The sequence below is a fragment of the Cherax quadricarinatus genome, chromosome 98 (genome assembly GCF_038502225.1).
Source record: "Cherax quadricarinatus isolate ZL_2023a chromosome 98, ASM3850222v1, whole genome shotgun sequence".
NCBI lineage: Eukaryota > Metazoa > Arthropoda > Malacostraca > Decapoda > Parastacidae > Cherax > Cherax quadricarinatus.
Genome location: NC_091389.1, coordinates 11,096,866 through 11,123,839, shown reverse-complemented (window position 1 = coordinate 11,123,839; position 26,974 = coordinate 11,096,866). Strand labels below are relative to the sequence as shown.

General features: G+C 43.6%; 1 protein-coding gene across 2 annotated transcripts in view; it reads right to left on the bottom strand.

The window, feature by feature from the left end:
- Positions 1-26,974, bottom strand: part of Fak (protein tyrosine kinase 2 Fak) — an 81,060-nt gene that overhangs the window by 7,119 nt on the left and 46,967 nt on the right. For both annotated transcript variants that reach the window (XM_070105400.1, XM_070105401.1), the window contains 3 exons: positions 10,305-10,505; positions 2,330-2,515; positions 1,369-1,593 (listed from right to left, as the gene is read on the bottom strand). In XM_070105400.1, the coding sequence (XP_069961501.1) occupies positions 1,369-1,593; positions 2,330-2,515; positions 10,305-10,505 (612 nt within the window). The remainder of the gene's footprint in view (positions 1-1,368; positions 1,594-2,329; positions 2,516-10,304; positions 10,506-26,974) is intronic.

The window sequence follows — 26,974 nt, the reverse complement described above, 5'->3', positions numbered from 1 at the left end:
TGGTCTAGGGTGGTGAGAACCAACCTTGAAGGTGGTCTAGGGTGGTGAGAACCAACCTTGAAGGTGGTCTAGGGTGGTGAGAACCAACCTTGAAGGTGGTCTAGGGTGGTGAGAACCAACCTTGAAGGTGGTCTAGGGTGGTGAGAACCAACCTTGAAGGTGGTCTAGGGTGGTGAGAACCAACCTTGAAGGTGGTCTAGGGTGGTGAGAACCAACCTTGAAGGTGGTCTAGGGTGGTGAGAACCAACCTTGAAGGTGGTCTAGGGTGGTGAGAACCAACCTTGAAGGTGGTCTAGGGTGGTGAGAACCAACCTTGAAGGTGGTCTAGGGTGGTGAGAACCAACCTTGAAGGTGGTCTAGGGTGGTGAGAACCAACCTTGAAGGTGGTCTAGGGTGGTGAGAACCAACCTTGAAGGTGGTCTAGGGTGGTGAGAACCAACCTTGAAGGTGGTCTAGGGTGGTGAGAACCAACCTTGAAGGTGGTCTAGGGTGGTGAGAACCAACCTTGAAGGTGGTCTAGGGTGGTGAGAACCAACCTTGAAGGTGGTCTAGGGTGGTGAGAACCAACCTTGAAGGTGGTCTAGGGTGGTGAGAACCAACCTTGAAGGTGGTCTAGGGTGGTGAGAACCAACCTTGAAGGTGGTCTAGGGTGGTGAGAACCAACCTTGAAGGTGGTCTAGGGTGGTGAGAACCAACCTTGAAGGTGGTCTAGGGTGGTGAGAACCAACCTTGAAGGTGGTCTAGGGTGGTGAGAACCAACCTTGAAGGTGGTCTAGGGTGGTGAGAACCAACCTTGAAGGTGGTCTAGGGTGGTGAGAACCAACCTTGAAGGTGGTCTAGGGTGGTGAGAACCAACCTTGAAGGTGGTCTAGGGTGGTGAGAACCAACCTTGAAGGTGGTCTAGGGTGGTGAGAACCAACCTTGAAGGTGGTCTAGGGTGGTGAGAACCAACCTTGAAGGTGGTCTAGGGTGGTGAGAACCAACCTTGAAGGTGGTCTAGGGTGGTGAGAACCAACCTTGAAGGTGGTCTAGGGTGGTGAGAACCAACCTTGAAGGTGGTCTAGGGTGGTGAGAACCAACCTTGAAGGTGGTCTAGGGTGGTGAGAACCAACCTTGAAGGTGGTCTAGGGTGGTGAGAACCAACCTTGAAGGTGGTCTAGGGTGGTGAGAACCAACCTTGAAGGTGGTCTAGGGTGGTGAGAACCAACCTTGAAGGTGGTCTAGGGTGGTGAGAACCAACCTTGAAGGTGGTCTAGGGTGGTGAGAACCAACCTTGAAGGTGGTCTAGGGTGGTGAGAACCAACCTTGAAGGTGGTCTAGGGTGGTGAGAACCAACCTTGAAGGTGGTCTAGGGTGGTGAGAACCAACCTCTCTGTGTGATGCTGGAGGGATGGTAGAGATGAGAGTGTCGACTGTTCCTAGAAGATCTCTTAACTCTAATCCGACCTTCTTGACATGGTCAAGGTAGTGCTGGGTGTGACCTTCCTTCACGTCGTGTGTCAGCGCCGTTATGGCTTTCACCACGTGAATCGTCGACTCATAAACCTTGTCGTTGCTGCGGTCCAGGTCGGCGGTTGGAGTCGGTTCAACTTGCTGCACAGAGAAGTAGAGTAATGATAGTGGTAATAATGTACAATGATAGTGGTAATATTGTACAATGATGGTGGTAACACTGTGAAAGTAAGGCTGTGGTACAACTGCAAGTGAAAGTAAGGTCATGGAACAACTGCAAGTGAAAGTAAGGCCATGGAACAACTGCAGGTGAAGGTAAGGTCATGGAACAACTGCAGGTGAAGGTAAGGTCATGGAACAACTGCAGGTGAAGGTAAGGTCATGGAACAACTGCAGGTGAAGGTAAGGTCATGGAACAACTGCAAGTGAAGGTAAGGTCATGGTACAACTGCAAGTGAAGGTAAGGTCATGGTACAACTGCAGGTGAAGGTAAGGTCATGGTACAACTGCTGGTGAAGGTAAGGTCATGGAACAACTGCAGGTGAAGGTACAGTCATGGAACAACTGCAGGTGAAGGTAAGGTCATGGAACAACTGCAGGTGAAGGTACGGTCATGGAACAACTGCAGGTGAAGGTACGGTCATGGAACAACTGCAGGTGAAGGTACGGTCATGGAACAACTGCAGGTGAAGGTACGGTCATGGAACAACTGCAGGTGAAGGTAAGGTCATGGTACTTGAATGTACAAGAGACTTCTCATTAATTTCATACGGACCATTTCTGATTTTAATTTGTACATGATAATGGTACAAAGTATCAGTTTATGCAGTCGCAGTATTAAAAATGGTTATACAACTCTGATACAGTGAACTTTTACCTTGACGACGATCTTTGGTTCTTCTGGCACCGAGCCGGAACCATTGGAGAGTGGAGTGGGCGATCTCTCTCTGTGGTCCTGTGTTGGCGCAGGTGAAGGTGAGGACGGTGGGTGGTAGGTGCCAGGGGAGTCACTGTCTGAGTCGGACTTGTCAGAGGCGCTCATGGCAAGGGACATGCGCTTTCTCTGTAAAGATGAAAGAAATAATTCACCACAATTCTTTTTCACCCTGTGGTAGTAGGTTGGTAGACAGCAACCACCCAGGGAGGTACTACCGTCCTGTGGTAGTAGGTTGGTAGACAGCAACCACCCAGGGAGGTACTACCGTCCTGTGGTAGTAGGTTGGTAGACAGCAACCACCCAGGGAGGTACTACCATCCTGTGGTAGTAGGTTGGTAGACAGCAACCACCCAGGGAGGTACTACCGTCCTGTGGTAGTAGGATGGTAGACAGCAACCACCCAGGGAGGTACTACCGTCCTGTGGTAGTAGGATGGTAGACAGCAACCACCCAGGGAGGTACTACCGTCCTGTGGTAGTAGGTTGGTAGACAGCAACCACCCAGGGAGGTACTACCGTCCTGTGGTAGTAGGTTGGTAGACAGCAACCACCCAGGGAGGTACTACCGTCCTGTGGTAGTAGGTTGGTAGACAGCAACCACCCAGGGAGGTACTACCGTCCTGTGGTAGTAGGTTGGTAGACAGCAACCACCCAGGGAGGTACTACCGTCCTGTGGTAGTAGGTTGGTAGACAGCAACCACCCAGGGAGGTACTACCGTCCTGTGGTAGTAGGATGGTAGACAGCAACCACCCAGGGAGGTACTACCGTCCTGTGGTAGTAGGATGGTAGACAGCAACCACCCAGGGAGGTACTACCGTCCTGTGGTAGTAGGTTGGTAGACAGCAACCACCCAGGGAGGTACTACCATCCTGTGGTAGTAGGTTGGTAGACAGCAACCACCCAGGGAGGTACTACCGTCCTGTGGTAGTAGGTTGGTAGACAGCAACCACCCAGGGAGGTACTACCATCCTGTGGTAGTAGGATGGTAGACAGCAACCACCCAGGGAGGTACTACCATCCTGTGGTAGTAGGTTGGTAGACAGCAACCACCCAGGGAGGTACTACCATCCTGTGGTAGTAGGTTGGTAGACAACAACCACCCAGGGAGGTACTACCATCCTGTGGTAGTAGGTTGGTAGACAGCAACCACCCAGGGAGGTACTACCATCCTGTGGTAGTAGGTTGGTAGACAGCAACCACCCAGGGAGGTACTACCATCCTGTGGTAGTAGGTTGGTAGACAACAACCACCCAGGGAGGTACTACCATCCTGTGGTAGTAGGTTGGTAGACAGCAACCACCCAGGGAGGTACTACCGTCCTGTGGTAGTAGGACGGTAGACAGCAACCACCCAGGGAGGTACTACCATCCTGTGGTAGTAGGTTGGTAGACAACAACCACCCAGGGAGGTACTACCATCCTGTGGTAGTAGGTTGGTAGACAACAACCACCCAGGGAGGTACTACCATCCTGTGGTAGTAGGACGGTAGACAGCAACCACCCAGGGAGGTACTACCGTCCTGTGGTAGTAGGACGGTAGACAGCAACCACCCAGGGAGGTACTACCGTCCTGTGGTAGTAGGACGGTAGACAGCAACCACCCAGGGAGGTACTACCGTCCTGTGGTAGTAGGTTGGTAGACAGCAACCACCCAGGGAGGTACTACCGTCCTGTGGTAGTAGGACGGTAGACAGCAACCACCCAGGGAGGTACTACCGTCCTGTGGTAGTAGGTTGGTAGACAGCAACCACCCAGGGAGGTACTACCGTAATGTGGTAGTAGGTTGGTAGACAGCAACCACCCAGGGAGGTACTACCGTCCTGTGGTAGTAGGACGGTAGACAGCAACCACCCAGGGAGGTACTACCATCCTGTGGTAGTAGGTTGGTAGACAACAACCACCCAGGGAGGTACTACCATCCTGTGGTAGTAGGTTGGTAGACAACAACCACCCAGGGAGGTACTACCATCCTGTGGTAGTAGGACGGTAGACAGCAACCACCCAGGGAGGTACTACCGTCCTGTGGTAGTAGGACGGTAGACAGCAACCACCCAGGGAGGTACTACCGTCCTGTGGTAGTAGGACGGTAGACAGCAACCACCCAGGGAGGTACTACCGTCCTGTGGTAGTAGGTTGGTAGACAGCAACCACCCAGGGAGGTACTACCGTCCTGTGGTAGTAGGACGGTAGACAGCAACCACCCAGGGAGGTACTACCGTCCTGTGGTAGTAGGTTGGTAGACAGCAACCACCCAGGGAGGTACTACCGTCCTGTGGTAGTAGGTTGGTAGACAGCAACCACCCAGGGAGGTACTACCGTCCTGTGGTAGTAGGACGGTAGACAGCAACCACCCAGGGAGGTACTACCGTCCTGTGGTAGTAGGACGGTAGACAGCAACCACCCAGGGAGGTACTACCATCCTGTGGTAGTAGGACGGTAGACAGCAACCACCCAGGGAGGTACTACCGTCCTGTGGTAGTAGGACGGTAGACAGCAACCACCCAGGGAGGTACTACCGTCCTGTGGTAGTAGGTTGGTAGACAACCACCCAGGGAGGTACTACCGTCCTGTGGTAGTAGGTTGGTAGACAGCAACCACCCAGGGAGGTACTACCGTCCTGTGGTAGTAGGTTGGTAGACAACAACCACCCAGGGAGGTACTACCATCCTGTGGTAGTAGGTTGGTAGACAACAACCACCCAGGGAGGTACTACCGTCCTGTGGTAGTAGGTTGGTAGACAGCAACCACCCAGGGAGGTACTACCGTCCTGTGGTAGTAGGTTGGTAGACAGCAATCACCCAGGGAGGTACTACCGTCCTGTGGTAGTAGGTTGGTAGACAGCAACCACCCAGGGAGGTACTACCGTCCTGTGGTAGTAGGACGGTAGACAGCAACCACCCAGGGAGGTACTACCGTCCTGTGGTAGTAGGTTGGTAGACAGCAACCACCCAGGGAGGTACTACCGTCCTGTGGTAGTAGGTTGGTAGACAGCAACCACCCAGGGAGGTACTACCGTCCTGTGGTAGTAGGTTGGTAGACAGCAACCACCCAGGGAGGTACTACCGTCCTGTGGTAGTAGGACGGTAGACAGCAACCACCCAGGGAGGTACTACCATCCTGTGGTAGTAGGTTGGTAGACAGCAACCACCCAGGGAGGTACTACCGTCCTGTGGTAGTAGGACGGTAGACAGCAACCACCCAGGGAGGTACTACCATCCTGTGGTAGTAGGTTGGTAGACAACAACCACCCAGGGAGGTACTACCGTCCTGTGGTAGTAGGACGGTAGACAGCAACCACCCAGGGAGGTACTACCATCCTGTGGTAGTAGGTTGGTAGACAGCAACCACCCAGGGAGGTACTACCGTCCTGTGGTAGTAGGACGGTAGACAGCAACCACCCAGGGAGGTACTACCATCCTGTGGTAGTAGGTTGGTAGACAGCAACCACCCAGGGAGGTACTACCGTCCTGTGGTAGTAGGACGGTAGACAGCAACCACCCAGGGAGGTACTACCATCCTGTGGTAGTAGGATGGTAGACAGCAACCACCCAGGGAGGTACTACCATCCTGTGGTAGTAGGATGGTAGACAGCAACCACCCAGGGAGGTACTACCGTCCTGTGGTAGTAGGCTGGTAGACAGCAACCACCCAGGGAGGTACTACCATCCTGTGGTAGTAGGATGGTAGACAGCAACCACCCAGGGAGGTACTACCGTCCTGTGGTAGTAGGATGGTAGACAGCAACCACCCAGGGAGGTACTACCGTCCTGTGGTAGTAGGTTGGTAGACAGCAACCACCCAGGGAGGTACTACCGTCCTGTGGTAGTAGGATGGTAGACAGCAACCACCCAGGGAGGTACTACTGTCCTGTGGTAGTAGGATGGTAGACAGCAACCACCCAGGGAGGTACTACTGTCCTGTGGTAGTAGGATGGTAGACAGCAACCACCCAGGGAGGTACTATCATCCTGTGGTAGTAGGTTGGTAGACAGCAACCACCCAGGGAGGTACTACTATCCTGCCAAGTGAGTACGAAGCAGAAACCTGTAATTGTTTTCCACAATGGCAGGATTGCTGGTCTTTTTCCGTCTCATAAACACGCGGGATAACAGATACATCTTACCACTTCTACCGACACTCAGGTTACACTACACATACATGTACAAACATATATATGAACACACCCATCTGGGTTTTCTTCTATTTTCTTAATAGTTCTTGTTCTTGTTTATTTCTTATCTCCATGGGAAGTGGAACAGAATTATTCCTCTGTCAAGCCATGCGTGTTATAAGAGTCAACTAAAGTGCCGGGAGCAAGGGGCTAGTCACACCTTCTCCTGTATAAATTACTAAATTAACAAAGAAAAATTTTCGTTTTTCTTTTTAGGTCCCCCTGCCTCAGTGGGATACGGCCAGTTTGCTGAAAATATAACTTTTTTTCACAAGTAATACTGTCGTCACTCTTCTCTCTAATATATACATCATCATCTTTTCACTGTTTCACATTTTCATTTTTTTCAAACTGAGCCGTTGTTCATTATTTTCCACAAGCTGGCAAAAATTGCCGTCGAGTGGAACAACGGCTCAATTGAAAGCCAACAAAACATGGAACACTGAAGAGATGATGTGTCCCTCTTGTACTAAGCACTGCTCCACAACTCCAACAGCCTGCTTGATCACCAAGAATGTGGAAAATAACATTGACCTGGATAAAGAAATCACAGACCAACATTTATTTTTTAACATAATGACTGTCTCCCACTGAGGTAGGGTGACCTGAAAAAGAAGAAACACTGTCACCATCATTTGTTTAATCACTGTCTTCCCAGAAGTATGCTGACATCACAGTTCTGATGTCCCTCTGAACTCCAGTATCTCCACCTATCCTTCAGAGTACAGGTACTGTACTACCCACCTCCAGGACTCATGTCCGGCTAATCAGGTTCCCTGAATCCCTTCATAAATGTTACCTTGCTCACACTCAAACATCACATCAAATCATATAAACCACTTACTACCACTCACTCCTATCTAAAATGCTCACACAATCCTGTTAAGTGTCCAAGCCTCTAGCACTCAAAACTACCTTTGCCTCCTCCTTCCAACTCTTCCCGGAATGACCCCCTACCTCCCTTTGTCCTCCACCCAATTTATATACCCTCCTAGTCATACTAATCTGTTCTATCCTCTCTAAATACCCAAACCACCTCAACAACCCTTCCTCCACCATTTGAATTATAATTTTAGTAACCCCACATCTCAAAGATACAAATTGTCTGCAAAATATCTCCACCAAATTTTGGGTTCGAGAAACATGGAGATGCTTGGGGAAATACACAACGGCTGAACCATGGTGTATTAAAGGTTGTGACAGCCACCAGCTGTCACATTCCTAAGCTGTGACACTAAAAACTGTCTACATCATAACAATAACACACTGACATCAAACATAACACTCTACACTGAAAGAAAGAAACCCAAAGTATTTCTTCTCCTATGCCAAATCAAAGTCGAGAACAACGTCCAGTATTGGGCCCCTACTTAAACAAGATGGGTCCTACACAGATGACAGCAAGGAAATGAGTGAGCTACTCAAGTCCCAATATGACTCAGTTTTTAGCAAGCCGCTAACCAGACTGAGAGTCGAAGATTAAAATGAATTTTTTATGAGAGCCACAAAATTTGGTTAACACAAGCCTATCCGATGTTATCCTGACGCCAAATGACTTTGAACAGGCGATAAATGACATGCCCATGCACTCTGCCCCAGGGCCAGACTCGTGGAACTCCGTGTTCATCAAGAACTGCAAGAAGCCCCTATCACGAGCCTTTTCCATCCTATGGAGAGGGAGCATGGACACGGGGGTCGTCCCACAGTTACTAAAAACAACAGACATAGCCCCACTCCACAAAGGGGGCAGTAAAGCAACAGCAAAGAACTACAGACTGATAGCACTAACATCCCATATCATAAAAATCTTTGAAAGGGTCCTAAGAAGCAAGATCACCACCCATCTAGAAACCCATCAGTTACACAACCCAGGGCAACAAGGGTTTAGAACAGGTCGCTCCTGTCTGTCTCAACTATTGGATCACTACGACAAGGTCCTAAATGCACTAGAAGATAAAAAGAATGCAGATGTAATATATACAGACTGCAAAAGCCTTCGACAAGTGTGACCATGGCGTAATAGCGCACAAAATGCGTGCTAAAGGAATAACAGGAAAAGTCGGTCGATGGATCTATAATTTCCTCACTGACAGAACACAGAGAGTAGTCGTCAACAGAGTAAAGTCCGAGGCAGCTACGGTGAAAAGCTCTGTTCCACAAGGCACAGTACTCGCTCCCATCTTGTTCCTCATCCTCATATCCGACATAGACAAGGATGTCAGCCACAGCACCGTGTCTTCCTTTGCAGATGACACCCGAATCTGCATGACAGTGTCTTCCATTGCAGACACTGCAAGGCTCCAGGCAGACATCAACCGAATCTTTCAGTGGGCTGCAGAAAACAATATGAAGTTCAACGATGAGAAATTTCAATTATGTACTCAGATATGGTAAACACGAGGAAATTAAATCTTCATCAGAGTACAAAACAAATTCTGGCCACAAAATAGAGCGAAACACCAACGTCGAAGACCTGGGAGTGATTATGTCGGAGGATCTCACCTTCAAGGACCATAACATTGTATCAATCGCATCTGCTAGAAAAATGACAGGATGGATAATGAGAACCTTCAAAACTAGGGAGGCCAAGCCCATGATGACACTCTTCAGGTCACTTGTTCTATCTAGGCTGGAATATTGCTGCACACTAACAGCACCTTTCAAGGCAGGTGAAATTGCTGACCTAGTAAATGTACAGAGAACCTTCATGGCGCGCATAACGGAGATAAAACACCTCAATTACTGGGAGCGCTTGAGGTTCCTAAAACTGTATTCCCTGGAACGCAGGTGGGAGAGATACATGATTATATACACCTGGAAAATCCTAGAGGGACTAGTACCGAACTTGCACACGAAAATCACTCACTACGAAAGCAAACGACTTGGCAGACGATGCAACATCCCCCCAATGAAAAGCAAGGGTGTCACTAGCACGTTAAGAGACCATACAATAAGTGTCAGGGGCCCGAGACTGTTCAACTGCCTCCCAGCACACATAAGGGGGATTACCAACAGACCCCTGGCAGTCTTCAAGCTGGCACTGGACAAGCACCTAAAGTCGGTTCCTGACCAGCCGGGCTGTGGCTCGTACGTTGGTTTGCGTGCAGCCAGCAGCAACAGTCTGGTTGATCAGGCTCTGATCCACCAGGAGGCCTGGTCACAGACTGGGCCGCGGGGGCGTTGACCCCCGGAACTCTCTCCAGGTAAACTCCAGGTAAACACTACCTCCAGCCTCTACAACATAACAATGACACACTGACCTCAATGAGTGGAACAAACTCCCGAGTACAGTTATTCAGGCTAAAACGTTGTGTAGTTTTAAAAATAGGTTAGATAAATACATGAGTGGGTGTGGGTGGGTGTGAGTTGGACCTGACTAGCTTGTGTTGCTGGGTCTGGTGCTGTGCTCCATCCTTCAGTGGAGGTGACTCCTTCATTGGGTCATCCTAACTTGCTGGTATAACTGACAAAAATAACAATAATACACAAATACCCTGTACCCAGGAAAAAGAAGCTTATGAAGACATTTCGATCCCACTTGGACCATTGTGACTTGTAAATGGTCCAAGTCGGACCAAAATGTCATCATAAACTTGTACGTGCAGGTTATGTGTGCGTTGTTCTAGTCACGGTATTATGCCGTTTTGTTCTTGAACAACAATGTAAACTGTGATATTCCAGCACCCAATAAAATTCCTTAAAAAGATTCATGGTTATTTTCCTAACAAACATTAATCAAGACTCACCATATTGTTTTCTTCATGTGTGAGCCAGCGATTGTCTTCCTCTGTCTGTCTCTGTTGCTGTCTGAGTCGTTGTTCCAGCAACTTGTGTTGTAGCTCGGCCACGTCTGCAGGCAGTCCTGAGCCACCCATACTGCTTGGTCCTCCTAGGCTGCCTGCGCCACTCAACCAATCGCCTGTATTGCTGTGCTGACTTCCCTGACGCTGTCGTTGTCAGGCAAAACAAATATAAGTACAACATTACCTGACAGTTATCAATAATATACCTGGTCATCTTCAAGCTGACTTTGTACTTCCTAATAGTCAATTCTGCCCCATTATTATTCCTCTCTCAATATGTAATAAGTCATTAAATTACATACAGTGGACCCCCGCATAACGATCAGCTCTCAACTCGACCAATTATGTAAGTGTATTTTTGTAAGTGCTTTTGTAGGTGTATTTTTAGGGGTCTGAAAAGAACTAATCTAATTCACAATATCTCTTATGGGAACAAATTCGGTCTATAACGGCACCCAAACAGACTTCTGGATTGAAATAATATCGTTATCCGGGGGTCCACTGTATTTGTATTCTACCAATCTTCATCTGTCTACACTTAAGTAGTCTATAAGTATTAGATTTAGTCTGCTGGAAATGCCTCAGCTTGATAGTGGTTTTCTTTGTTCCACTCAAATTATGATGTGTAAACACACATTGTAATTGTAGCAAAGAAATCAAATTTGATTTTATTTTATTTATTTTATTTAATAAAAGTGATTTAATGATCGAGGATGAGCCAAATAATTGACTGAAGTTCCTTCAACAAATTGTGGATTAGTTGTAAATTGTTACAGCCACTGTACTGTAGTTGTAACTGTTACAGCACTGTACTGTAGTTGTAACTGTTACAGCCACTGTACTGTAGTTGTAACTGTTACAGCCACTGTACTGTAGTTGTAACTGTTACAGCCACTGTACTGTAGTTGTAACTGTTACAGCCACTGTACTGTAGCTGTAACTGTTACAGCCACTGTACTGTAGTTGTAACTGTTACAGCCACTGTACTGTAGTTGTAACTGTTACAGCCACTGTACTGTAGCTGTAACTGTTACAGCCACTGTACTGTAGCTGTAACTGTTACAGCCACTGTACTGTAGTTGTAACTGTTACAGCCACTGTACTGTAGTTGTAACTGTTACAGCCACTGTACTGTAGTTGTAACTGTTACAGCCACTGTACTGTAGTTGTAACTGTTACAGCCACTGTACTGTAGTTGTAACTGTTACAGCCACTGTACTGTAGTTGTAACTGTTACAGCCACTGTACTGTAGTTGTAACTGTTACAGCCACTGTACTGTAGTTGTAACTGTTACAGCCACTGTACTGTAGTTGTAACTGTTACAGCCACTGTACTGTAGTTGTAACTGTTACAGCCACTGTACTGTAGTTGTAACTGTTACAGCCACTGTACTGTAGCTGTAACTGTTACAGCCACTGTACTGTAGTTGTAACTGTTACAGCCACTGTACTGTAGCTGTAACTGTTACAGCCACTGTACTGTAGCTGTAACTGTTACAGCCACTGTACTGTAGTTGTAACTGTTACAGCCACTGTACTGTAGTTGTAACTGTTACAGCCACTGTACTGTAGTTGTAACTGTTACAGCCACTGTACTGTAGTTGTAACTGTTACAGCCACTGTACTGTAGCTGTAACTGTTACAGCCACTGTACTGTAGCTGTAACTGTTACAGCCACTGTACTGTAGCTGTAACTGTTACAGCCACTGTACTGTAGCTGTAACTGTTACAGCCACTGTACTGTAGCTGTAACTGTTACAGCCACTGTACTGTAGTTGTAACTGTTACAGCCACTGTACTGTAGCTGTAACTGTTACAGCCACTGTACTGTAGCTGTAACTGTTACAGCCACTGTACTGTAGCTGTAACTGTTACAGCCACTGTACTGTAGCTGTAACTGTTACAGCCACTGTACTGTAGCTGTAACTGTTACAGCCACTGTACTGTAGCTGTAACTGTTACAGCCACTGTACTGTAGCTGTAACTGTTACAGCCACTGTACTGTAGTTGTAACTGTTACAGCCACTGTACTGTAGCTGTAACTGTTACAGCCACTGTACTGTAGCTGTAACTGTTACAGCCACTGTACTGTAGTTGTAACTGTTACAGCCACTGTACTGTAGCTGTAACTGTTACAGCCACTGTACTGTAGCTGTAACTGTTACAGCCACTGTACTGTAGTTGTAACTGTTACAGCCACTGTACTGTAGTTGTAACTGTTACAGCCACTGTACTGTAGTTGTAACTGTTACAGCCACTGTACTGTAGTTGTAACTGTTACAGCCACTGTACTGTAGCTGTAACTGATACAGCCACTGTACTGTAGCTGTAACTGTTACAGCACTGTACTGTAGCTGTAACTGTTACAGCACTGTACTGTAGCTGTAACTGTTACAGCCACTGTACTGTAGCTGTAACTGTTACAGCCACTGTACTGTAGCTGTAACTGTTACAGCACTGTACTGTAGCTGTAACTGTTACAGCACTGTACTGTAGCTGTAACTGTTACAGCCACTGTACTGTAGCTGTAACTGTTACAGCCACTGTACTGTAGCTGTAACTGTTACAGCACTGTACTGTAGCTGTAACTGTTACAGCACTGTACTGTAGCTGTAACTGTTACAGCCACTGTACTGTAGCTGTAACTGTTACAGCCACTGTACTGTAGTTGTAACTGTTACAGCCACTGTACTGTAGTTGTAACTGTTACAGCCACTGTACTGTAGTTGTAACTGTTACAGCCACTGTACTGTAGTTGTAACTGTTACAGCCACTGTACTGTAGCTGTAACTGTTACAGCCACTGTACTGTAGCTGTAACTGTTACAGCACTGTACTGTAGCTGTAACTGTTACAGCACTGTACTGTAGCTGTAACTGTTACAGCCACTGTACTGTAGCTGTAACTGTTACAGCCACTGTACTGTAGCTGTAACTGTTACAGCACTGTACTGTAGCTGTAACTGTTACAGCACTGTACTGTAGCTGTAACTGTTACAGCACTGTACTGTAGCTGTAACGGTTTATGACAGATTTCTTGTGTCGCTCATGTTATTAGGCAGTAGTGTGTAATTAACAATGTATAGTTACTGGACCAGAACTAGGTTCATGGTCCAGTCTTCAAAACTTGTCGTACTGGACCAGAACTAGGTTCATGGTCCAGTCTTCAAAACTTGTCGTACTGGACCAGAACTAGGTTCATGGTCCAGTCTTCAAAACTTGTCGTACTGGACCAGAACTAGGTTCATGGTCCAGTCTTCAAAACTTGTCGTACTGGACCAGAACTAGGTTCATGGTCCAGTCTTCAAAACTTGTCGTACTGGACCAGAACTAGGTTCATGGTCCAGTCTTCAAAACTTGTCGTACTGGACCAGAACTAGGTTCATGGTCCAGTCTTCAAAACTTGTCGTACTGGACCAGAACTAGGTTCATGGTCCAGTCTTCAAAACTTGTCGTACTGGACCAGAACTAGGTTCATGGTCCAGTCTTCAAAACTTGTCGTACTGGACCAGAGCTAAACTTTTCCAACAGATCATCTTCAATTTTTAATCAATCATAAAGTTTGTTGATGGGTCTGCAAGAGTAATAAGTGTGACCAGGTCACACAAAGCCTGTGACCAGGTCACACACGGCCTGTGACCAGGTTGCACAAAGCCTGTGACCAGGTTGCACAAAGCCTGTGACCAGGTCACACACAGCCTGTGACCAGGTTGCACAAAGCCTGTGACCAGGTCACACACAGCCTGTGACCAGGTTGCACAAAGCCTGTGACCAGGTTGCACAAAGCCTGTGACCAAATTGCACAAAGGCTATGCACCACTGACTGCTGATCAATGATCAATTTTAAAGTGAACGACAATCTGTTGCAAAGCAAAAATTTATAAAAAAAGTTTACGCACTACCTTTAAAATATCAACAATGACTCGGAACTTTCTGGGTATATTTTGTAGGCAACGTCTGGCATAGTTATACACTTCTCTTTATGTATATGCTTTTTAATATACTATATTGAAACAAAATATGAAATTTTCTCAACATTCGCTACAAATCCGTCAAAATACTGGTGCTCCTTGACTTACTATGGTTCGACTTACGATATTTCGACTTTACGATGGTGCAGCAGCAGTTACTTTGGAGACGAAACTTGAGATAATTACCCAACATGAAGGTAACAAGTCCATAACTTATATTCATTTATTTTTTAATATGTACTGTTATTAAGTTATTTACATAATGCTTATTTGCTTATTCAACAACAGTAGCTATTTACTTATTTATTTAGCATATGTTCATATTCGACTTATGATATTTTCAACTTACGACGTATTCATCGGAAAGTAACCCCACCTGTATAATACAAGTACAGTAAGTCAAGGACCACTTGTATAATACAAGTATAGTAAGTCAAGGACCACTTGTATAATACAAGTACAGTAAGTCAAGGACCACTTGTATATAAAACTCTTAATGAGCAATGCTAAAACACCTTGTAATAATACACCTGCACAATTCATATATTCATTTGTTTACTAGATACACAGGTTGAGACTTATAGATAGGTACCTAGAACTGGCACTAGTACAAGTAGGCAGTCTTGTGTACTAGAAGGTAGTGCTGTATACTAGACACACAAGTTTTCTAACATATAAAGCACTAGACAAGTACAGTTCCTAGAACTCACACTAGTGTCTCTAGGTGGGCTACTCTTGCACTAGAAGCGAGTGCTCTTGTCAAAGTGCAAAATAAAAAACTCTCTCAGGCCTCTACAAAATCAACCAAGTAACAAGGATCACAACCATGGCTATATACACAGCAAATTATAATTTTAATCGCATGACAGGGTAGGAAATAATTTATGGAATAATTATAAGTGCACCCTGCAAAGAAAGGGTTTATAAGGATAGTGAGAGAGAACTTAACAGAACACACACATGTGCAGGTATGGTCGGAAGAAAGTTGTGTCCGGTTGTGGCTTGGACGCTGATAACTGTGTCCAGTTGTGGCTTGGACGCTGATAACTGTGTCCAGTTGTAGCTTGGACCCTGATAACTGTGTCCAGTTGTAGCTTGGACCCTGATAACTGTGTCCAGTTGTAGCTTGGACCCTGATAACTGTGTCCAGTTGTAGCTTGGACCCTGATAACTGTGTCCAGTTGTAGCTTGGACCCTGATAACTGTGTCCAGTTGTAGCTTGGACCCTGATAACTGTGTCCAGTTGTAGCTTGGACCCTGATAACTGTGTCCAGTTGTAGCTTGGACCCTGATAACTGTGTCCAGTTGTAGCTTGGACCCTGATAACTGTGTCCAGTTGTAGCTTGGACCCTGATAACTGTGTCCAGTTGTAGCTTGGACCCTGATAACCATGTCCAGTTGTAGCTTGGACCCTGATAACCATGTCCAGTTGTACCTTGGACCCTGATAACCATGTCCAGTTGTAGTTTGGACCCTGATAACCATGTCCAGTTGTAGCTTGGACCCTGATAACTGTGTTCAGATGTGGCTTGGACCCTGATAACTGTGTTCAGTTGTGGCTTGGACCCTGAAAACTGTGTCCAGTTGTAGCTTGGACCCTGATAACCATGCCCAGTTGTACCTTGGACCCTGATAACCATGTCCAGTTGTAGCTTGGACCCTGATAACCATGTCCAGTTGTAGCTTGGACCCTGATAACCATGTCCAGTTGTAGCTTGGACCCTGATAACCATGTCCAGTTGTAGCTTGGACCCTGATAACCATGTCCAGTTGTAGCTTGGACCCTGATAACTGTGTTCAGTTGTGGCTTGGACCCTGAAAACTGTGTCCAGTTGTAGCTTGGACCCTGATAACCATGCCCAGTTGTACCTTGGACCCTGATAACCATGTCCAGTTGTAGCTTGGACCCTGATAACCATGTCCAGTTGTAGCTTGGACCCTGATAACCATGTCCAGTTGTAGCTTGGACCCTGATAACCATGTCCAGTTGTAGCTTGGACCCTGATAACCATGTCCAGTTGTAGCTTGGACCCTGATAACTGTGTTCAGATGTGGCTTGGACCCTGATAACTGTGTTCAGTTGTGGCTTGGACCCTGAAAACTGTGTCCAGTTGTAGCTTGGACCCTGATAACCATGCCCAGTTGTACCTTGGACCCTGATAACCATGCCCAGTTGTAGCTTGGACCCTGATAACTGTGTTCAGATGTGGCTTGGACCCTGATAACTGTGTTCAGATGTGGCTTGGACCCTGATAACTGTGTTCAGTTGTGGCTTGGACCCTGATAACTGTGTTCAGTTGTGGCTTGGACCCTGAAAACTGTGTCCAGTTATGGCTTGGACTCTCATAACTTTGTGCCCACTACTCCCACAGATAATCTCAGCTTTAGTCCAAATACTGCAGTACAAAACTTTCGGCCTATATTCCCAAATTCTCAACTTTCTTCAGACTATTCTGCACTTTATTATGGTACTAAGCACACACCAATATCTTAATTACCTCAAATCCTAATTACAGCTAAATAACTTCACCCAATATTGTCAGCAAACCACAATATTATTTCTCCCAATCAACCCCACAAGAAAACATGCAATGCAACACACACACACGAAGCCCAGACAGTCTTTTGTTTACAATGGAACATGTCTGTGTTAATACCATACGACTCTCGCTAAAATTATCCCAATATCAAATTGTATGTTAAAATCATTTTCATAAGTCTAGTACCATTAAAACCAGCTTGTGTTTCTAAGGTCAAACTAAAATCAAAAGCTGAAATATATATACATATATATATATATATATATATATATATATATAGGTAGTAGGTTGGTAGACAGCAACCACCCAGGGAAGTACTACCGTCCTGCCAGATGACTGTGAAACAAAAACCTGTAACTGTTTTGCATGATGGTAGGATTGCTGGTTTTCTTTTTCTGTCTCATAAACACGCTAAGATAACAGGGATATCTTGCTACTCCTACTTACACTTTGGTCACACTTCACAGACACGCACATGCATATATATATATACATACATCTAGGTTTTCCTCCTTTTTCTAAATAGCTCTTGTTCTTTTTTATTTCTTCTATTGTCCATGGGGAAGTGGAAAAGAATCTTTCCTCCGTAAGCCATGCGTGTCGTATGAGGCGACTAAAATGCCGGGAGCAATGGGCTAGTAACCCCTTCTCCTGTATACAATTACTAAAAAAGAGAAGAAGAAAAACTTTATAAAACTGGGTTGCTTAAATGTGCGTGGATGTAGTGCGGATGACAAGAAACAGATGATTGCTGATGTTATGAATGAAAAGAAGTTGGATGTCCTGGCCCTAAGCGAAACAAAGCTGAAGGGGGTAGGAGAGTTTCAGTGGGGGGAAATAAATGGGATTAAATCTGGAGTATCTGAGAGAGTTAGAGCAAAGGAAGGGGTAGCAGTAATGTTAAATGATCAGTTATGGAAGGAGAAAAGAGAATATGAATGTGTAAATTCAAGAATTATGTGGATTAAAGTAAAGGTTGGATGCGAGAAGTGGGTCATAATAAGCGTGTATGCACCTGGAGAAGAGAGGAATGCAGAGGAGAGAGAGAGATTTTGGGAGATGTTAAGTGAATGTATAGGAGCCTTTGAACCAAGTGAGAGAGTAATTGTGGTAGGGGACTTGAATGCTAAAGTAGGAGAAACTTTTAGAGAGGGTGTGGTAGGTAAGTTTGGGGTGCCAGGTGTAAATGATAATGGGAGCCCTTTGATTGAACTTTGTATAGAAAGGGGTTTAGTTATAGGTAATACATATTTTAAGAAAAAGAGGATAAATAAGTATACACGATATGATGTAGGGCGAAATGACAGTAGTTTGTTGGATTATGTATTGGTAGATAAAAGACTGTTGAGTAGACTTCAGGATGTACATGTTTATAGAGGGGCCACAGATATATCAGATCACTTTCTAGTTGTAGCTACACTGAGAGTAAAAGGTAGATGGGATACAAGGAGAATAGAAGCATCAGGGAAGAGAGAGGTGAAGGTTTATAAACTAAAAGAGGAGGCAGTTAGGGTAAGATATAAACAGCTATTGGAGGATAGATGGGCTAATGAGAGCATAGGCAATGGGGTCGAAGAGGTATGGGGTAGGTTTAAAAATGTAGTGTTAGAGTGTTCAGCAGAAGTTTGTGGTTACAGGAAAGTGGGTGCAGGAGGGAAGAGGAGCGATTGGTGGAATGATGATGTAAAGAGAGTAGTAAGGGAGAAAAAGTTAGCATATGAGAAGTTTTTACAAAGTAGAAGTGATGCAAGGAGGGAAGAGTATATGGAGAAAAAGAGAGAAGTTAAGAGAGTGGTGAAGCAATGTAAAAAGAGAGCAAATGAGAGAGTGGGTGAGATGTTATCAACAAATTTTGTTGAAAATAAGAAAAAGTTTTGGAGTGAGATTAACAAGTTAAGAAAGCCTAGAGAACAAATGGATTTGTCAGTTAAAAATAGGAGAGGAGAGTTATTAAATGGAGAGTTAGAGGTATTGGGAAGATGGAGGGAATATTTTGAGGAATTGTTAAATGTTGATGAAGATAGGGAAGCTGTGATTTCGTGTATAGGGCAAGGAGGAATAACATCTTGTAGGAGTGAGGAAGAGCCAGTTGTGAGTGTGGGGGAAGTTCGTGAGGCAGTAGGTAAAATGAAAGGGGGCAAGGCAGCCGGAATTGATGGGATAAAGATAGAAATGTTAAAAGCAGGTGGGGATATAGTTTTGGAGTGGTTGGTGCAATTATTTAATAAATGTATGGAAGAGGGTAAGGTACCTAGGGATTGGCAGAGAGCATGCATAGTTCCTTTGTATAAAGGCAAAGGGGATAAAAGAGAGTGCAAAAATTATAGGGGGATAAGTCTGTTGAGTGTACCTGGTAAAGTGTATGGTAGAGTTATAATTGAAAGAATTAAGAGTAAGACGGAGAATAGGATAGCAGATGAACAAGGAGGCTTTAGGAAAGGTAGGGGGTGTGTGGACCAGGTGTTTACAGTGAAACATATAAGTGAACAGTATTTAGATAAGGCTAAAGAGGTCTTTGTGGCATTTATGGATTTGGAAAAGGCGTATGACAGGGTGGATAGGGGGGCAATGTGGCAGATGTTGCAAGTGTATGGTGTAGGAGGTAGGTTACTGAAAGCAGTGAAGAGTTTTTACGAGGATAGTGAGGCTCAAGTTAGAGTATGTAGGAAAGAGGGAAATTTTTTCCCAGTAAAAGTAGGCCTTAGACAAGGATGTGTGATGTCACCGTGGTTGTTTAATATATTTATAGATGGGGTTGTAAGAGAAGTAAATGCGAGGGTCTTGGCAAGAGGCGTGGAGTTAAAAGATAAAGAATCACACACAAAGTGGGAGTTGTCACAGCTGCTCTTTGCTGATGACACTGTGCTCTTGGGAGATTCTGAAGAGAAGTTGCAGAGATTGGTGGATGAATTTGGTAGGGTGTGCAAAAGAAGAAAATTAAAGGTGAATACAGGAAAGAGTAAGGTTATGAGGATAACAAAAAGATTAGGTGATGAAAGATTGAATATCAGATTGGAGGGAGAGAGTATGGAGGAGGTGAACGTATTCAGATATTTGGGAGTGGACGTGTCAGCGGATGGGTCTATGAAAGATGAGGTGAATCATAGAATTGATGAGGGAAAAAGAGTGAGTGGTGCACTTAGGAGTCTGTGGAGACAAAGAACTTTGTCCTTGGAGGCAAAGAGGGGAATGTATGAGAGTATAGTTTTACCAACGCTCTTATATGGGTGTGAAGCGTGGGTGATGAATGTTGCAGCGAGGAGAAGGCTGGAGGCAGTGGAGATGTCGTGTCTGAGGGCAATGTGTGGTGTGAATATAATGCAGAGAATTCGTAGTTTGGAAGTTAGGAGGAGGTGTGGGATTACCAAAACTGTTGTCCAGAGGGCTGAGGAAGGGTTGTTGAGGTGGTTCGGACATGTAGAGAGAATGGAGCGAAACAGAATGACTTCAAGAGTGTATCAGTCTGTAGTGGAAGGAAGGCGGGGTAGGGGTCGGCCTAGGAAGGGTTGGAGGGAGGGGGTAAAGGAGGTTTTGTGTGCGAGGGGCTTGGACTTCCAGCAGGCATGTGTGAGCGTGTTTGATAGGAGTGAATGGAGACAAATGGTTTTTAATACTTGACGTGCTGTTGGAGTGTGAGCAAAGTAACATTTATGAAGGGATTCAGGGAAACCGGCAGGCCGGACTTGAGTCCTGGAGATGGGAAGTACAGTGCCTGCACTCTGAAGGAGGGGTGTTAATGTTGCAGTTTAAAAACTGTAGTGTAAAGCACCCTTCTGGCAAGACAGTGATGGAGTGAATGATGGTGAAAGTTTTTCTTTTTCGGGCCACCCTGCCTTGGTGGGAATCGGCCAGTGTGATAATAAAAAAAAAAAAAAAAATATATATATATATATATATGTATATATATGTATATATATGTACAGTGATCCTAGAATTCCATCATCACTTTTTTTTTTATTTTATTATCATCACTTTTCTGTATGTAAAAATATAGTTATTCTCCATAAAATATATTTTTTGTTAACATTTCCCATAAGAAATAATGTAAATCCAATTAAACCATTCCAGACACCCAAAAATATTAACAAAAAATACATTTTATAGAGAATATATATACTTCTTAATATGTAATAAATTTTGCTTCATATTAGCGTTCAACCTGTTTCCGAGAACATATCTTTGTACAGTGTTTCCGAGAACATATATTTGTACAGTGTTTCCGAGAACATATATTTGTACAGTGTTTCCGAGAACATATATTTGTACAGTGTTTCCGAGAACATATATTTGTACAGTGTTTCCGAGAACATATATTTGTACAGTGTTTCCGAGAACATATCTTTGTACAGTGTTTCCGAGAACATATCTTTGTACAGTGTTTCCGAGAACATATCTTTGTACAGTGTTTCCGAGAACATATCTTTGTACGGTGTTTCCGAGAACATATCTTTGTATGGTGTTTCCGAGAACATATCTTTGTAGTACAGTGTTTCCGAGAACATATCTTTGTACAGTGTTTCCGAGAACATATCTTTGTACAGTGTTTCCGAGAACATATCTTTGTACAGTGTTTCCGAGAACATATCTTTGTACAGTGTTTCCGAGAACATATCTTTGTACAGTGTTTCCGAGAACATATCTTTGTACAGTGTTTCCGAGAACATATTTTCGTACAGTGTTTCCGAGAACATATTTTCGTACAGTGTTTCCGAGAACATATCTTCGTACAGTGTTTCCGAGAACATATCTTTGTACGGTGTTTCCGAGAACATATCTTTGTACGGTGTTTCCAAGAACATATCTTTGTACGGTGTTTCCGAGAACATATCTTAGTACGGTGTTTCCAAGAACATATCTTTGTACGCTGTTTCCGAGAGCATATCTTTGTACGGTGTTTCCGAGAGCATATCTTTGTACGGTGTTTCTGAGAACATATCTTTGTATGGTGTTTCCGAGAACATATTTTTGTACAGTGTTTCCGAGAACATATCTTTATATGGTGTTTCCAAGAATATATCTTTGTACGGTGTTTCCGAGAACATATCTTTGTACGGTGTTTCCGAGAACATATCTTTGTACGGTGTTTCCGAGAACATATCTTTGTACAGTGTTTCCGAGAACATATCTTTGTACGGTGTTTCCGAGAACATATCTTTGTACGGTGTTTCCGAGAACATATCTTTGTACGGTGTTTCCGAGAACATATCTTTGTACGGTGTTTCCGAGAACATATCTTTGTACGGTGTTTCCGAGAACATATCTTTGAACGGTGTTTCCGAAAACATATCTTTGTACGGTGTTTCCGAGAACATATCTTTGTACGGTGTTTCCGAGAGCATATCTCTATGGTGTTTCCAAGAATATATCTCTGGAGTATATCTCTGCTCTAATGTCATTAACACTTTCACTATCTAGATCCCCAAAATTAATATTGGTTTCAGTGTCCACTTTAAAAAAAATTATGAAGTGGTAATCTTTTTCCAAAGGTAATAACGCCAAAAGTACAACACTTGATGGAAAACTTACAGAATTACACAGGTACAAAGTTAGCGGTCTGCACACAACTTACACATTGACAATTTCATACATTTTGAGTCCTATTTTAGGCCAATTCCATTGTTCATGATCAAATTCTTAGCGATTTCACTAAAGTACCTTCCATTCTATTAAGCACAAGAAACTGCCTATTCGACTATTTTGAGTACCCTAAAAACTGCACAGAAGTTGGTAATTTGGCCAATTTTATGCAAAAATAGAAAAATACCAATTTAACCCCTTGACTGTCACAACCCCAAATCCTGAAGTGTCTCCTGGTGTCGCAAAATTTAAAAAAAAAAAAAAATATTTTTTCTTATGAAATGAGAAGAGAATCTTTTCCTGATTTTAATGACACCAAAAGAATGAAATTTGATGGAAAACTGATGGAATTACGTTCTCGCAAAGTTAGCAACCTTGGCGATATTTACGAATCGGCGATTTTGCCCACTTTGAGCCCTATTTTCAGCTAATTCCATTGTTCCAGTCGACCAAACTCATAGCTATTTCTTTAGAACTCCATTTTTCTATCGATTGAGTACAAAAAACTGCCCATTTACCAATTTCAACTACCCAATAATGTGGTCAGAAATTTGCAATCTGGCCAATTTCACAAAAATTAAAAAATATGACAATTTCAAAATAGGGTCCAGAATGAACAATGCAGACATTCCTGGCTCTAAAATAACATTTTCTTTGTTCATCAGCCATGTCTCCAGGCCCCTCTGATATTACTCTTGCTTTCTATTTTGAATTTTTATTCAAACAAAAAATAGAAGATTTACTGTTATGCAGACTACTGCAATATTGTAATAATTGTGTAAATAATGTCAACCCATTCATGACTGCATATTAGAATAGCTACTTGGATATTTATTGGAAAATGACATCATTTGTTTACTTTTGAACATTGGCAAAAATCAAGCATTTCTGCTACTTTGAGCTCCATTTCCAGGTTCTTTTCATAGTAAAACCAATCAAAATCACTGCTATTTCTATAATATGTTTTCCATTCTATCAAATGAGACCAAGAACACGAGAATATAACCATAAATACTATACAAAAATAGACCACAAATTTGGCATTTTAATTAAAAAACAGTTATTTTTTTTTCTCATTACGCACTGCGTGCTGCAGGATTTTTTTTATATGGTGCACACAGACCCATTCTCTCACATGTGGGCCTACCAGCTTTCTTCTGCTTGATTTGAAGCCGCTAGAATTTATGAGTATATATACGTCAAAAATGGTGGCTTGTAAGATGTACATATACGACCGAAACAGTCAAAAGATTAAAAAATGAGAGTCCAAATTAAATAGCGCTGATATTGGTGGCTCTAAAACATTTCTTCTGTTCATTAATTATGTCCCCAGGCTTTTCCTAATTATGTCCTCAGGAATATCAGCAAAAATTGAATATTTCTGCTAATTTGAGCTTAATTTTAATCTACTTCCGAAACCAATCAAAATCACCTCTGCTTCAGCAGTATGTCTTCCATTCTATCAAATTATAGCCAGAAACAACCAGCAATAAACCTATAAAAACAACCAGCAATAAACCTATAAAAACAACCAGCAAAAACACAAAGTTGATAATTTAACACTTAAACGGACCAAACAGATCGACGTTCAAATTCGTAGCTACAAAAGTAGATCTACTTTTTTTTACATATTTTCAAATGTAAAACAAAAAAGATCAACATTTTTTTACATACTTTCAGATGTTGAAAAAATGTATATATACGTTTGGACCGTTTAAGGGTTATACCACACACAGTCACAGTTTTGTTTTCCCATCATGAACCGTGTGGGGGGCACCATTATTTTTATACTGTGCACACTCACCACACAGACACTTCATCTCATGTTTAGGTCAAAATTTACCACTCACAATTTATCTGAGTGAGTTGACCTCATGACATAACTATGTGAGGGACCCTGACCTCAATAATGTAATTCTGCATGATGACACAGAACTATGTGAGGGACCCTGACCTCAATAATGTAATTCTGCACGATGACACAGAACTATGTGAGGGACCCTGACCTCAATAATGTAATTCTGCACGATGACACAGAACTATGTGAGGGACCCTGACCTCAATAATGTAATTCTGCACGATGACACAGAACTATGTGAGGGACCCTGACCTCAATAATGTAATTCTGCATGATGACACAGAACTATGTGAGGGACCCTGACCTCAATAATGTAATTCTGCACGATGACACAGAACTATGTGAGGGACCCTGACCTCAATAATGTAATTCTGCATGATGACACAGAACTATGTGAGGGACCGTAACCTGGCATCAATGACATGGGGTTTATACTGACATTTATAAGATTTAAGTTTTATCTCCCTTCATCAAGGTATTTTATATACTATGCTACAGAGAACAAAAACACTGTAATTATTTACTGCCTGGCCCATTAAGATATTGGTTTATATTTATGTATAAGTACTGTATGCAAATTTATGTAAATAATATGGTTTGAGTACTAATTTATATATTCCAACACAATCAGTTTTATCTAAACAATAAAGGTAGAATTAAGCAAACAAGTAAAATGTGCAAAGCTATATAGAAAACTAAACCAAGTTTGAATAACTATATAGTACAGTCAGTTGTCCCAGAAATATTGTCTACGTAATTCAGGTTTTCCTAAATGCAATTTAAAGTGCATTGAAAACTGAACAGCATGTACTATGAGGGTCATTCTGTGAGCTATTCACTTTTCCATATACTTTTTCAACTGCATTTACAAAAAATACCACTGAATATTCAATTTATAAGACAGTCGACTGTATACGTGAAACAATTAAAGGAATTCAGTTTAGAACCAACACAGACACACAACTATTTACTTACAAGAAGATGTCATGCTACATGACAGAGCTGCCTGGCTGCCCCAGGACACATGTTGTGTGTCCAGTGTGTGTGTTGTGTAGAGCTGCCTGGCTGCCCCAGGACACATGTTGTGTGTCCAGTGTGTGTGTTGTGTAGAGCTGCCTGGCTGCCCCAGGACACATGTTGTGTGTCCAGTGTGTGTGTTGTGTAGAGCTGCCTGGCTGCCCCAGGACACATGTTGTGTCCAGTGTGTGTGTTGTGTAGAGCTGCCTGGCTGCCCCAGGAACACATATTATGTGTCCAGTGTGTGTGTTGTTTATGTTAGAGTGTGTATAACATGTCAACAATTGTGTTAATATCTGTGATTAAAGACTCTTCAACCTCCTCCTCCTACTGCTACCAGCAGATGTAAGACACATTAAAGACTCTTCAACCTTAATATGGTAATGGTACACAATACCAATAAGTTGATAACTAAGACATTTGTGCAACAGTTAGGTATCTTGGTATCTTTATTTTGAAATATTTCACCTACACAGTATTCAACTATAGAAGCCTACCATACCACGGACGGGTCTAGAACTCGTGGTTAGTGAGCCATAAAACTCCAGAAAGGTGCATTTGCCAGCCTGTCTGTCATTAGTCAGTCTGGAGTTTTACGACCCACTAACCTCGAGTTCAAGACCCGTCCGTGGTATGGTTTGTTTCCAATCGTGTCATTACGATTTCATGTAGCTGTGTAGGTGAAACATAAGAACATTTCAGAATAAAGATACCTAACTGCTGACCCTGTGTCTTACTTAGTATTGTTCAGCTTGGTGCTGCTCCTACTACCAGTATATACAAGACATCTTCTTTCAACACACCGACAACATCCCACCAAGGCGGGGCGGCCCGAAAGGAAAAACAAAAGTTTCTCCTTTTAAATTTAGTAATATATATAAGAGAAAAGGTTAGTAGCCCTTTGCATATATGAGACATATTACTGGGCTAAAGATGTTAAGTTTTGAGGAGGTAACCAGACCACTGCCCTAACCACTTACTGAAGTAAGAAAGATGGGAGGAAGTGTAAACAGGGGAGCCGTGGGTACGATAAGAGAACATCGTGTTAATATCCATGCTATAAGACTCTTCAACCTGCTCCTACCACCAGATATAAATGTTGTTTAACACAGAGAGTAAATATCAAGAGGGAATAACCACCGTCTGCAACAAATACCAGATCACCCGGATTGTGAATGCAATGATGGCCTGTGGATTACAAGCAGCAACAGCCTGGCTGATAAAGATGTTAACAGAACTAGCCTCAGGCTGCACTGTGAAGGTACAAAAACCCTCAAACCGCTCACAGGTATATGGTGTGTGTTTTAACAATTTCCACCAGTTAAACTGATACAAATATTTACAAAAACACAGCAAGGAGAGACTGAGATTATATTCCAGTAAACGTTGGTCTTAGACAGCAATGTGTGACATTACTGAGTTTAACATATTTATAGTTGGGGTTGTAAAAGAAGTGAATGCTAGGGTGTTGGATAGAGGTGTGGGAGATGTTCATGAGGTGGTTTGGACATTTAGAGAGGATGTAGCAAAACAGGATGACTTGGAGAGCATATAAATCTGTAGTGCAGGGAAGGCAGGGTAGGGGTTGTCCTAGGAAAGGTTGGAGAGAGGGGGTAAAGGAGGTTTTTGTGTGTAAGGGGTTTAAACATCCA